At 35.1% G+C, this 13673-nt stretch overlaps 1 protein-coding gene across 1 annotated transcript; it reads left to right on the top strand.

The window, feature by feature from the left end:
* The first annotated feature begins 5397 nt into the window (after window positions 1-5397).
* On the top strand, window positions 5398-13053 carry LOC128863218 (BRCA2-interacting transcriptional repressor EMSY). Its single transcript, XM_054102263.1, has 6 exons — window positions 5398-5595; window positions 5766-5940; window positions 6074-6347; window positions 7044-8714; window positions 9046-10717; window positions 10783-13053. Exons 1-6 carry the CDS (start codon window positions 5535-5537, stop codon window positions 11157-11159), a joined length of 4230 nt encoding a protein of 1409 aa, XP_053958238.1. The 5' UTR covers window positions 5398-5534; the 3' UTR covers window positions 11160-13053.
* Window positions 13054-13673: the final 620 nt, after the last annotated feature.

The following is a 13673-nucleotide window of genomic DNA, read 5'->3' as shown; positions in this document are numbered from 1 at the left end:
CAAAGTAACGGGACCACGATAGGCGGCATCTCATTATTCTTTCCATCATGGTATAAATTTACCAATAAAAACATTCTTATTCTTCCCATTTTTGATAGGCCCTAGATGTGTGATGGAGTGAGTGCTTGATGCTTTTCTTGAGCATATTGGTGGGGGATCTAGGGCGTCTTTAAATTTTCGAAGCGACAATGGTCATATCTTTTATATTTTTCGCTAAAACGTTGATAGGAAGCAAACCAGTTTTCTATTGTTTAGTTCCTAAATTTTCTTAACTAAACGAATTAAGTAAACTTTTCACATTGGCAAATGTAGGATTCGATATAAGTATTAGCATGCGATAACTTTTTTGAAAATATCGTATCTATTTCTGATAGCCGGATCATTAGATCATTAAGAAATAATAATTTAGTAACAAAGCCTTGCGACAATTCTGTAGACAAAATGAGACGTAAAGAAAAGACAATCTTCATAGGCTTAAGATAAATAGTAATAATTCAGTGACAAAGCCTTGCGACAATTCTGTAGACAATATGAGACGTAAAGAAAAGACAATCTTCATGAAGATAAATAGTGCGAAAGAGGTTATAAGAAAGAGATTATGTAAATGTACTTTCGTTTGATCTTATGAAAAACTCCATTAATAATATGTTATCACACGCGACAACTATTCTGAGTAGTCATAATATGAAAAATAATGAGGTGTATATACCTATGTTGCAATGGTTAATCAATGATGTGATGCAGATAAAGATCTGATTAAATTTATGATCCATTCTGTAAGTTCTGGCAGGTGAATTTATAAGTCAATATCAAATAACAAGTCGAATCCTTGATCACCGTGTTTGCGACTTGATTTTTAAGTAGTTAAAGTAAACTACTTTTTTAATTTTTGAATTCTCATTTTATTCCAGCTTTTTGTTCATTACGTAAATTGAATTAGTGTTAATTTTTCTGTATCCATTTCTGTATCTATTTGTAAAACAGCCATAGCGGTTATAATATTTTAAAATACAGTTTTCAGGGTGTCAACTAATATATTAACTTATACATAAACATGAAATTATATGTAGTAAATTAAAAAAGCTCTTATTTTTGAAATAAATTTTATGTTGAATGCAGTTTTTCCGAAAATGAGTAAGCCATTACGGCAAATTGATAACATTTGAGTTGAGTATATCACTCGTATACACCTACATATACTAAAAATAAGCACAATCCGTACGAAATATGTACATAAATGAGCAAAAAAATTTAAAAATTTATATGTAAATGGAATTATTTGATACTGACATACAAAAGTAATTTAATAATAATAAAGTAATGAACACGAAAAACATAAGTTATAGCTAAATACATGAAATATTGTGATTTTTTAATATAACACAGAAAGTGGATAACAAAAAAAAAAATTCTCAAACAACGAACAGAATAAGTTAAAGCAGACTACCTTCAATCTTTGTAAAATATCTCAAACTCAAATTCAATTGACTTGCCTACGCTTTTCAACCATAGAATATTTACGTATATACAAATTTACAATATTTATAAACAAGAATATTTACGTATACATATTACAAATGTACATAAGACTAATTAAAATTAGAAGTCGAAAAGGATATAAGAGGCTTTGGACAATTCTAAAACTCCCTTCAATTTAAATTATTATGTTTTAATTGAATTAATTTTAAGACACATAATTACAAATATTTAAGCGCGTCATTTTTCCATTAAGCAAAAACGAACTGCTTTCGTTAGTTATTCTTAGCGCGTTTTCTCTGGCAGCCCGCCATTTTGCCTATCAGCTGTTAAAAATCCCATAATATGTGAGTGCTGCCAAGTTTGAAACGAGCTCATGGGCGCGCTCTCTCTCAAAATGAAAGAGTTTCACATATAGTGATCTATGCCTTTAATACCTAAAGGCTAGTTCTAACTTAGCAGCTGTGAAATTTCGCCAGCAACATATATTTTATTTGGCAATGAAATTTGAAAAGATGTAAACGGGCAAATTTATGAGCATCGCCCCATTAGCAATTGGCAAATCTTGATAAAAAAAGTATTTTTACATATAATAATACAACTAATTGTATTCAACTTAACAGGTTTTACTACATTTACAAGCCCATTGACAGTTTTGCGAGCTTCCAGCACAACCGCCAGCTTCGAAGAAGTAGCTTGTGTGAGTGGTGCGCAAATAGTGGTTTTGATTGTTGAAGCCTTGAAGACAGTCGCGAAAGAAAGTCAACCATTTTTGAGTGAAAGGTAGGAAAAAGGTCGCTTTTCAAATTGTATATAATATAATAGTTTATAATTAAAATTGACTTTAAATACAGATATGCACACTCAGTGGCGTGAAAATAAAAGGGGGGGGAAAAAATGTATTATTAGGTTTTTACAATTTATTTTCTCTTAATTTATTTAAAATCATTTTTTGTTTTTATATATGTGGTTCATACTGCAACAGAAGTCAAAGCTTCAAACTTTGTGCTAATTTTTGCAAAATTCGCTAGGGTTCAAAAATTATATTCAAAATTTTAATAAAAATGTTTAAGGAAATTTTGGATATTTTAACGCAAGCATTTTACATGGAAAAAATGGGCACGTACCGTTAGTACATAAATTCATAATCCTTTTTCTAATTTCACGTTTTATTACGTTTTCACTAGAATGCAAGTTTCAAAATAATTTTTCGCTCAAATTTAAAATAAAATAAAAATCGAAATAAGTTGTAGTTCATTAATATTTTCTTTTATTTCGATTTGTTATGTTTAATATATAACATGGCTAATAGGCAGAAAATAAATAAAAAATAAATTCAATTCAATCCAACTAAATGAAATAAAAAATATTTGTTCATATGAATTAAATTAAATTATATTAAAATAAAACAAAGTAAAATTAAATAAAAATAAATAAAATTATATTTCATTACTACTTTTTTGGTGCTTCTCAAGCTCCTCTTAAACCATTTGCGTGAATTCTGTACCCAAAATATTTGCCGTGCTTTGCGGCAACTGCTCCAGAAGTGACCCCAAGTGCTGCAAAAGAGGCTTAAACTTAGAATTGTGGGTCATCTCTGCTTTTCTAACTCCATATAAAAAATACGCATTAAGTGGTTTAAAAAAGGTCGAAGCTTATTTAAGGGAACTTTTTGTCGAAACTGGAGAGTACTTCTTCGCCTACTACATTTCGCCTAAAACTGCCATGCCTTGGGAGTATTCAAATTCAGGTACTTTACTTGCAAAGTTGAGATTCTCCAAATCCCACGAACTTCCCGATTTGTTTTTGTTTTTTTTTGTTAGCATAGTACCGCTTGCTGTCTTTGAGGCTCATCCACGCTGCTTCCAAAATTCCTTTGAAATGTTGGCAATGAGTAAACTTAATGCACTATACTATAATTACGCAGACCTTACAATTTACCTAATTTTCCGACAATTCGGATGATTTTGCATTAAGCACTGGATAGTGAGTTTCGGTTACTGTTGTCTTTTCGCTGGTTATCCCAAATACATGCGAATATTTTAACTGCCATCAGTAATTTCTTCCTCTCTTCATTGTTCAATTGGATTTTCGTCCTTTTAGTGGTGTTGCTGTGTTTTCTACTATACACAAAGTAAAGAAACGGTTGATTTGAGTTTTGAAAGTTATTATTTTTAAGTAATCTTAATTTTTCCAACTATTTGTTAAATTTGAAAACTCTTAACAGCTTGTAAATTTTAACGGCTGCCAGTTTTCGCCCAATTGACATACATTTTAAATAGGTGTAACTACTACTACTCTTTCGTGAGATACATACGAAATTTCATGCATATTTCACGACAATGCAATTTGTATGAATTTTGACAGCCATTTCACGCAAAACTAATGCTGGAAACAGTCACCGACGTACGTAGTCACTTACCGCAGCCCCTAGAGAGCACAACATTTAGCAAAACTCATCTCGTAGAGAACAACTACGTTCTTTTAGTTACATATTTACACAATACATCGGTTTGTGTGTGTCACATACATTTGGTTGTGTCTACACAATATTGCCATTGTTATTTTTGCTTACATACTTTTTCACACATCCGCGTTATCAGTTACAATTTTTCACTGTTTAATAAACTAAAGCCAAAAACCAACAAATGCAAATAGTTAATTTATCTATAATTAACATTATCGAACATTATTTTTAAGTTATTTTAACAAAAATTAAAAATTTTCCAAGTTTATTTTGTAAATGATTTCGAAATGTAACACTGTGTGGGGAGAGAGCAATCATGAGAGGGATTTTCAATAATCCGGCGATAAAATCTACGATACTCCGATACGGAAGGGAAGTAATGTCTCATTTACATGGGGTTCTCATTAGTTTGATCGTAACAGCTGACAGGGGACTGCGTTTACGTCGGTGACTGTTTCCAGCATAAGAAACAGCAGCTGCCTTGAGAAAACTGTGCACAAAGTCCAAAGTCCTCGAAGAAGCAATAAAGAGAATAATATGAGAGTCCTCTTCTCAAATGGTATGTGCTTGTTATTATGGACTACTTCAGTAAGTAGCCAGAAGTACATACATACTTATATGCTCCACCTAACTAAGAGACCAAAATTATTAAAGGTTTTACTACCCATATTCATAGTTTTTATAACAACTTGAAACCTTCAACGACAGAAATTTACACTATTTTCAATGATGATCAAATTGATTAATTATTGTTATTTAGTTATTAATTGTTCTATTGTGTTTTAGAAAAACCTCCCATTTGTTTGTATGCATATTTGTTTTATATACGTCAAAATATGGGCGCGCATATGAAAATATACATATATTATATACCATTTATCGTAATTACATGGAAACGGTTTGTATAATTAAAATTTGCCAGTATTTTGGAGGAGTTATGACTTTTAACGTTTTATTTTAGCTTAATTTCGTGAGTTTACAAATGATAAAAAAAAGAATTAAACATTAACCGCTATAGCAGAGTGGGTTTCTGAATTCATTCCATTCGGTACGACTCGTGGTCGAAACCCGCTGCGGGTATGAAACAGCAAATTATGGAAATTTCTTTCAGAAAGCGGTCGTCTCTAAGCAGGCAATGGCAAACCTCCCAGTGTACATCGGTATAAAATTGTAGGTCTCTCAATTTGTGAAAAACACCACACGTACACCACAAATTGGAAAAGCTCAGCCAGACATACAACAAGGGATGTAAGAGGTATTTATTGTAATCATATTAAAATAATATGAATTTTTATAATATTATTTAATAAAAACAAGTATAAATTTGAAAAATATAAATCACTTTAAACCTTCCACATTAACCCTACAACGCATAATCTGGTTTCCGAACATCTCCCTTTTGAGAATTTTTGTACTGTACTGACTTTTTTTGACAAATAAACATTAATGGCTGCCAATCTCGAATGAAGAAGCAGCAGCAGTGAATTTTTCGCTCCAATTTGCAAAAACTTTTGAGAAAATTGTTTTCCAAAATCGAGTGAGAGTTTAAAAAGAATTTGCAAAAACGCTGAGTGCATAATATTCGTGCAGGATGTGGCCGCAAGCGTTGCAAATGACTAGAGATGAGTGTCGAGGCATTTTGAGAAGACTTGGTAAGAAAGTTGAAAACGAGCGTAGTAAAAGCACTGGCTTTCAGGAGCAATGCAATCAGAGATAGTACAGCCCCAGATATCCAAAAAGAAGCTTCTGTGTTAATTATTTGTGTGTGATAAAAGTGAAGAGTCGTATTAAATATTTGATTTGTTGGGGCATCTAATTACAGAGCTGGAGTCGTATTCGCATGTGATTAGTGTGTTTCGCGCTCAGGGTGGACTCAGTGACAACAAGACCAAACTACTTGAGGAGTTGCGTGGCATATTTCACATCTCGCAAGAACGTCATCGCGCGGAAGCGCGTCGGGTCGCAAACGATGAACAATTGTGCACAATAGCAGAAGCGTAAGTTTTCAAAGATTTCATTCACGCAGTTACGAAATAAGACGAAAATTTAGTGTAAATTGTAGTACACCTATCATTACTGCATGTTGCTTATACGTACATATGTATGTTGTGCGTTTTTTAATGTATGCAGAATTTCGGGACCAAACACTTGGCAGGAATGGTCGCGTGAAGGACGACGGTCTTACCCGATGTTGCCGCGTGTCGCGCCACAAACAGCACTCGCCTTAATAGCAAATAATGTGGCCACAGAGACAGCGTCAGAAAACGCAAAACTACCTTATCCTGCTGACACGGCAGCACAAGCTGCTGCTGAACATGCCAATACCGTTAATGCAATTAGTGGACAGGAAAGTGCTGCACCTTGGGAAATAAAACGCGAAGTCTACGTAGTCACAGATGATCCTGTAAGTAGTTAATATGTGCGTGTTTGTGTAAATGGGCGGAATTATATAATGTTGAATGAAAAAGTACAGTCTGCATTTGCATATGCTTTTATGGGAAGATCAGGAGATACCTGAAATACTAGAAGTAGATCAAATTGTTAATGCAAATAATGAATGCACTTACTCATATATATAAAAACATACATTTGGGCAGACACGTTTATTTAATTTTAATTTCATTTTTAAATTTGCAAATATATTTTTTTTATATATGGGGCCAATTTTTTAAGTGGTTTCTTCAAAAAAGCTGCCAATAACAAAATTTGTTCAGTTCTTCGCAAAATATTTGTATTTTCGTAAAATAAAACGAATAAAAAAATATATTAGTGTTCTTCATCGTAAATACTCTGAACGTATTGAATTGTATCCTATTCACCAAATATATATTGGTGAATTGCGAGATAATAATAAAAATAACGACTTTCTTAATTCCAATCTAAGGCTTAATACTTACTCTTTAATTTTTTTTTAAATCGAATATTTATTATCCAGACTAATTGTATTGCTTTAAAGGTATTTAGAAAAAGTAAACTTTGATTAACGTTTTTAATTATAGTAGTGATCATAAGGTGTATAATTATCGCGATTTGTTTTTAAATATTATTTTAAAGCTGCATAAAGATAATTTATTTTTGTATATATTTTATATCCAATCAGTTCAAAATGCCAGATATTCCTGTTGGTAACAAGAAAAGTCTTAAGCGTAACATATCCGACAGCCATACTGGCATTAACAAGAAACGCATTGTTAGCGATTCATCGCCCAGCAAACAGCAACACCAAAAACAGTTTCATCATATAACAGCCAACAGCGCCCAAGCTACATCACCTAGCAGCGGCGCGAGCAATATCCGAAAATTATATCACAATCATAACAGTAAAACTGCACAGAACCGATTAAATCAACAACAATTGCAAAAGCCAAAACTGGCCATGAAAAAATCAGCGGTGACAGCAGGCGCTAGCATCACATCACCTCTAACGCCTGGTAAGCGCCAGGCGACACCAGCTAAAAGTGGTCGTAAATCGAATTCCAAAATGCAAGAACAAAAGCAGCAACATATATTACAGCAGCAACAAGTTCTTGCTCAATCCCAACAGCAGCTGCAGTCGCAAACGGTTGTTCGCCATGTTCCACATGTGGTTGGTGAGAGGGCAGACGAGTTGAATAATGAACAGAGGTATGCACAACCACAGATTGCCGCTTCAAAGAAGGATATAACCAAGAACCTTACTAAATTACAATTGCCAAGTGTTATAACTTCTCCGACGACGGTGACGGCGAGCGCAGTATCACCAACTGCGATAACACCACCAATGGCGTTAAGCTCGCCATTGGCTGTGAGTGCTGCGTCTGCTCGTATTGATGCTCATCAAATAAGTACTGTCATATCACCTGTTGCCAGTGGTGGTATGAGTGTCTCAATTCCGGCAATGCCACATAACAAAGTCGATAAACAGCTTATTTCAACTCCAGTGCAAAAGATTATTCTTGAAGATCGTCTTCCGCCACCGCAACCACCGGGTTCATTAAATTCAGCAGCAGCAGCATCACTGGCATCGGCGGTTGTGTCAACAGCATCCACATTACAAATACAATCCACATCGACATCTCAGATCATGACATTGCCACAGATATCAGCTGCTGCAACTAAACTGCGTGCAATTAACACAACTATTTTACCACCCGGCACAAAACTTACAACAAAAAAATTGTCAAGCTCTACTTTAATCAATGCTGCGAGTATAGGTACACATGGCAATGAAAACAACAATGAAGGTAACAGTAACTCGAGTAATACACTAACGGTGCCTGCTGTTCCAACACATACACCACCTGCTATCATACAAATACAAAGCACAAACAGTGGCAGTATGACCAATGAGGGTACAGCAACGATAGCCACACCAACCCTACAGTCAGCACAACAACCGGCGCAAGGTAAGGTGCTGACAACGAAATTATTACCAATAGTGCTTAGTGGCACTGGTGCTGTGGCTGGTAGTGGTAGCGCCGCGGCCACACTTAGTGGCGGCGTTAACGCCGGTAACACTGTGAATATTACGAAAATCGAGACTCTCAATAATGGTGCCACACTTGTAAGTGCCGCAAGTGGTGTTGGTGGTAACAATCCAAATGCGTCATTGAGTGGCACTACCACTATGATAAAAAATATGGGCTCAACGCTTTTGCTCTCACCAAATCAAAGTAGTAGCACTGCTGGCAGTGCACTCTTTTCAACATTGACATCAGGTGCTTCGGTCTTCCGCAAATCACAGATTATCAAAACGGGCACAATTGGTGTGAACTCAGGTAGCGCAGGAAAGGTAAGTAGCAACATGTTTACATTTTAAGCTTTTAATCTTGGCATGTAGGAACTTATAGTGGCAACAGATTTTAGATAATCGTGGTGCCTAAATGCCAGTACCTCTACCTAATATCAACTAAGAATTCGACCCTTGTCTTTGAAATGAAGAAAACAAATTTTAGTTTACCAAAAGAGTCTGATGCCAGATTTAAAAAATAAACGTGGCCTTTTGACTTATTTAAAGTTTTGTTATGGGTTGATGCAAGAAAATTTTCATTATTAATTCATTAATATTATTTAAATTATTCTTTTGCTCTATTCTGATTCCGTTTTTCAATAAAAATTTTCAGCTTTCTGGCACATTTAACACTTCCAATTCTGGGCCACAAATTATCAGCAATATTAAGTTGACCCCAGCTATTACGACAAGTGTCACGTCTGTCAGTCATTCGAATCAACACCAACAATCGACCACATCATCATCCTTCTTACAACATCAGCTAAAAAATATATCAACGACAGGCATACGTACCAGCGTAAAAATATGCCAATCTCCAAACGGAAAAGTGTTCATACAATCCGCAAATGTGGATGGGGCATCAAAAGGGAAATTGCAAGGCGCTTTCTCACATAAAATCCTTCCCAACGCAGTGGTCAGTAGTAGTGCGGCAGGCGCAGGCACATCAGTGACACATCAACCTCAGCGAATTGCCATACAGAAAGTGCAAATCATACCAGCGCCACTCAATTCGCCAGGGAACTTAACAAGCCCCTTCCATACGGCCACTACACAATCCCATTCGCAGTCAAAGCCAAGCACAACAACAAATACCATAACACTCAGTGGCAATAAAAGCAATATGAATATGGTTTTCGTGCCGTCGGTTGGTGGACGCACAACATCAGGCACAATAACGCTATCAAAAAGTGCGAACGTTGGTAGTGGTATTGTTGCTAGCAAAGTAAAGCAGAGCTCCCAGAACCCAGACGCAGCCAAACCGAATGTAGTAATAATTGGTTCATCGTCAGCACAGAGTGGTTCGGGTGCCCCAATTAAGACATCAACCTTTATAGATGGCAACAACAAGTACAATATAACTACCCCAGTGTCCACTGGAAGTGGTAGTAAAATGCATTTGGAACCTAACCAAATGATTACCGAAGATACTCCAGTTGATATTCTCAATATGCCGATTATAGTGGATAGTGGCGATGGTACAAATATTACAATGGGCAATAATATCGGCGATACAGTAACAGTATTACCAACATCGCTCATCGAAAGTGCACAGCAACAGCAACAGCAGCAGCAGCAGCAACAACAACAGCAACCGTCCGCAATAATTTTGGGTGCTACCGATTGGGAAATGGAATTAGATCAAGCAACAGCTGTCGCAGCTGCAACTAAAGCGGCCGCACGTACAGATTATAGTCGACAGTCGAGTGGTCATGGTGGTAAACAATACAATTCAATGAGTGATTCGCATAAGCAACAAATGCATGACAAGGAATCGATTGATGGCGAAACTATTATTATTGATGATAGTTTCGAGGATGTCATTGTGGAGGAGCAGGAAGAGGGCGATACCGATGCTGGTGCTGAAACCGAGGGGACGGTAGACGGCGAAATGGACGAGGGTGAAACAGAAGAGGATACAGGGGGCGAAGAGGGCCAAGAAATGACCGAAAAGGCTTACACAATCTTTAGCGGTAACGAAAGTGAGGGCGAGTTGTTACCACCAAGACCACGAGATACGGTGAAGCTAAAAGTGGGACAATTGGAGAAAACGTACAATACCATCACTACCGCCGCTAATAGCGATGATGAACCGATAGAAGTCATTGACGATGACGATGACAATGTAGCCGTCGCTGGTAATCAGAAACTCTTTAGACGTAGTCAAATGGAAAGCGACAAGAATGAGAGAAAATTGAATGCAGCCAATGTGAACAACGGAAGTGGTAATAATAATTCGGCTACCGTTGAATGTGACACAGATGCAGGATTTGATGAGACTATTGGTGGGTGTTTGTTAAAATAGTTGTTAAAGACATTTTTAAATCGATTTGCTTTAATTGTTTTCTAGTTGCCGATATTGACGAGAACACTGCAATTGAATATATAGAAGAGGAAAATTCTCATGTAAGCCATGCTGCGCAAATGCATGAAAAAATTGACGTAAATGATGTAGATGATATTTCTGTAAAAGCTACGAAAAGGCAATTGGTTGAAAATGAGGTAATCGTACTGGACGACAATGACGGCGCAGCGCTGAAGACAACAGCTACGCTTGCCACTGCGGCTATGGCAGACTCAGACGATGCGATGGAGGATGAAGTCCTGGTGGAGTCTGACACGTCGAAGGGCGTTAGCGGAAGTTCTCCGGCGACGATAAATGTTGGTGCAGTAAAACCCGCTCCACTAACCGTTATCAATAGCAAGAACGTAGCGGGCTTAGAATAATTGGGTGACGTTTTCGTTAGATTACAAGTGGCAGCCATAAATATATATAGCAATGGGAAGAGAAGCAACCGCTGTAAAAGAATGCGAAATTTATTTAATTTAAACGTAATAATATTTCAAACAAACAATGAAATGTAAAACTAGCAAACTGGTGAAGAGAATTAGTGGAAAGGAAATTGATAGAGGTTAATAGGGACAACATAGGATTACACCAGAAGATGATGTAAAGTATAAAAAGATTGTCTATTAATAAACAACCGGTTTAGTAAAAGTATGTAAGGGCTGTAAACAAGTAAAAATGCATTAGCAAGATATTTTAAAAATACTACTAACTCAAGTAGGTTGGATTATAGTTTATAAATAATTTACAGTTTTTGTTTGAAGAAAAGTTTTTAAAATATTTTTTTTTTTTAATAAATTATTGTATTTGTTTTTGTGAATTTTTAGCTTAAGTAATCTAGCTTATCTTAAGTACTCACATGTTTTTTTATGCGCACCCACGACGAAGACCTTATGCAATTTATATAAGTACCAGTGGTAAAAATACAAAAAAAGAAGAAATTTTTCTCTAAGATGTAAATAGTAGATATGTTTAGGTTGTAGTTGTACTTCAACAAAAGCGGTGAAAGGTGAGGTCAGTGAACGTAGTAAAAATACCAACCGCAGCCAATTTTTAAACTGTAACATTGTACATATAAATATTTTGCATGTTTGGAAGATTTTCACTGCACTGTTTTAGTAATGTGTATAAAATATACACATTTTCATAAAATTAATAAAAACGATCATACTTCATTTGTTAATATTAATAAAGATTGTCACATACATGCGTACATTAGCATCCATGTACGTAGATACACCATACCTATATATATGACATTTGTTCATATCGTCGAAGCTCACAGCGAGATTATAGATTAGTACTTGATATTTAACTTTAATTTTTTTTTCTAATGCGTTAATTACTTTATATCCGATTTGCAAGCAATTTAAAGATTAATCGATTTAGAGTAGACTTATCTAATGTTGAGTGACACATATAAAGTAAATGCAATAGAGCGTGCATAGATGACTTGCAGGTGGGACATTTGCTGTTCTGTTACATTGTTTAATGATCAACGAGATCAATTGACCAGTTTTTTAGGTTAGCTTACTAGTGTAAAAACAAGGAATATAACAAGTTGAAATTGGAAAATTTGGTTATTAGTAGCTTTTTGAAGAAACAGTTATCCTAGAGTAGCTACTAACGAATCTCCTGATTCCAATAGTTTCTTTTGCTTCCGGCTTATTTTACTAGATTTATGCAGCTAAATTTTTAAATTCAATATTTTTATGAGCAACTCACTTGAAATGTTATTACTTACCCAAATTAACTCTCTTATGATATGCGTTAACCCATTATTCATTACTTCTGCACAGAATATCTAGCAATCTAAGATATGCCTGAACTCTCAAGCCTTCTTTTTTGGTTTACTTAAATTGCAAATAATTTGCACTTTGTACGCGTTCTCACTTTTAACTGAGCAGTTAGCAGCTAAATATAACTTAAAAACGCGAAAAACAAAGTTATATAATGAAGCTAACGTTTGTATGTATAGTAAAATAAAATAAAAAAGGAAATGAAAAGGACAAGAAATAATATTTAAAAAAGAATAAAATATAAAAAAACACGTTCTTTAGTGGTAGTGAGAAAAAAACTAATACAAGCAAATATACATACATACATAAATACATACATAATCTATTAATTGTTGAAGAATACATGTCTGTAATGTTTATCTTTAAACCTTTGCTATTATTAAAACTACATATTATATTTTTTGTTTATTGAATTTATTGTGTAGATTTTATCAAATAGAACAGTAAATATTTGAATAAAAATGCCGTTTTGAAAAATAATAAAAAAATGCAACTTTGAATTTTTATAAAAAATGTGCAATAGGACAACTAAAATTCAACAAGCATAGAATGTACTTCAGAACACGGAATTTCTATTTAAAAAAATAAAGTAAATAATTGGCACGTACAACTTTAAGCCGACTCCGAACGGCAAATTTATTTTTTATGAGAAGCTTTATCATGAAAGAAGTACACTTGGAGGTTAGCCATTGCCTGCCGAGGGACGGCACTATTCGACAATTACAATTTCTATTTTAGAAACCGTTAAATAAAATAAAAAACATCCTATTTTTTAGTTTAGGTTTCGATAGTTCTCATTATCGATATCGATAACTACGATTTGAAAGCTGAGAATGGCAAACTATGTTTACATTTCTGTTCAGTAACGTTGGGCAAGCCATCATGAATCGTTTAACCTCAGAACAACGCAACTGAGGAAATTTACTTTGAAAGGAAAAAAAAATCTACGCGAAGTTCATAAAGGGACGTGTTGAAGAAGACGCCGAAATGTCAATTCGTCGTCGTTCTCAACTCGTTGGCCTTTGTCCTTCGACTGCATGGAAAATTTTATGCAAGGATCTTGGCTTACGTGCCTATAAAATAAGCTCGTGCAAG

The sequence above is a fragment of the Anastrepha ludens genome, chromosome 5 (assembly GCF_028408465.1).
Source record: "Anastrepha ludens isolate Willacy chromosome 5, idAnaLude1.1, whole genome shotgun sequence".
Taxonomy (NCBI): domain Eukaryota; kingdom Metazoa; phylum Arthropoda; class Insecta; order Diptera; family Tephritidae; genus Anastrepha; species Anastrepha ludens.
This window is presented reverse-complemented; position numbering and strand designations above follow the sequence as displayed.

What these genes read in the sequence shown, in the direction of transcription:
- LOC128863218 (XM_054102263.1), top strand. Translation starts at nt 5,535, where the DNA reads ATGTGGCCGCAAGCGTTGCAAATGACTAGAGATGAGTGTCGAGGCATT. An exon ending in TTGTGCACAATAGCAGAAGC is followed by an intron (nt 5,941 to 6,073) that starts GTAAGTTTTCAA and finishes TAATGTATGCAG; the next exon opens with AATTTCGGGACCAAACACTT. An exon ending in AGGATTTGATGAGACTATTG is followed by an intron (nt 10,718 to 10,782) that starts GTGGGTGTTTGT and finishes ATTGTTTTCTAG; the next exon opens with TTGCCGATATTGACGAGAAC.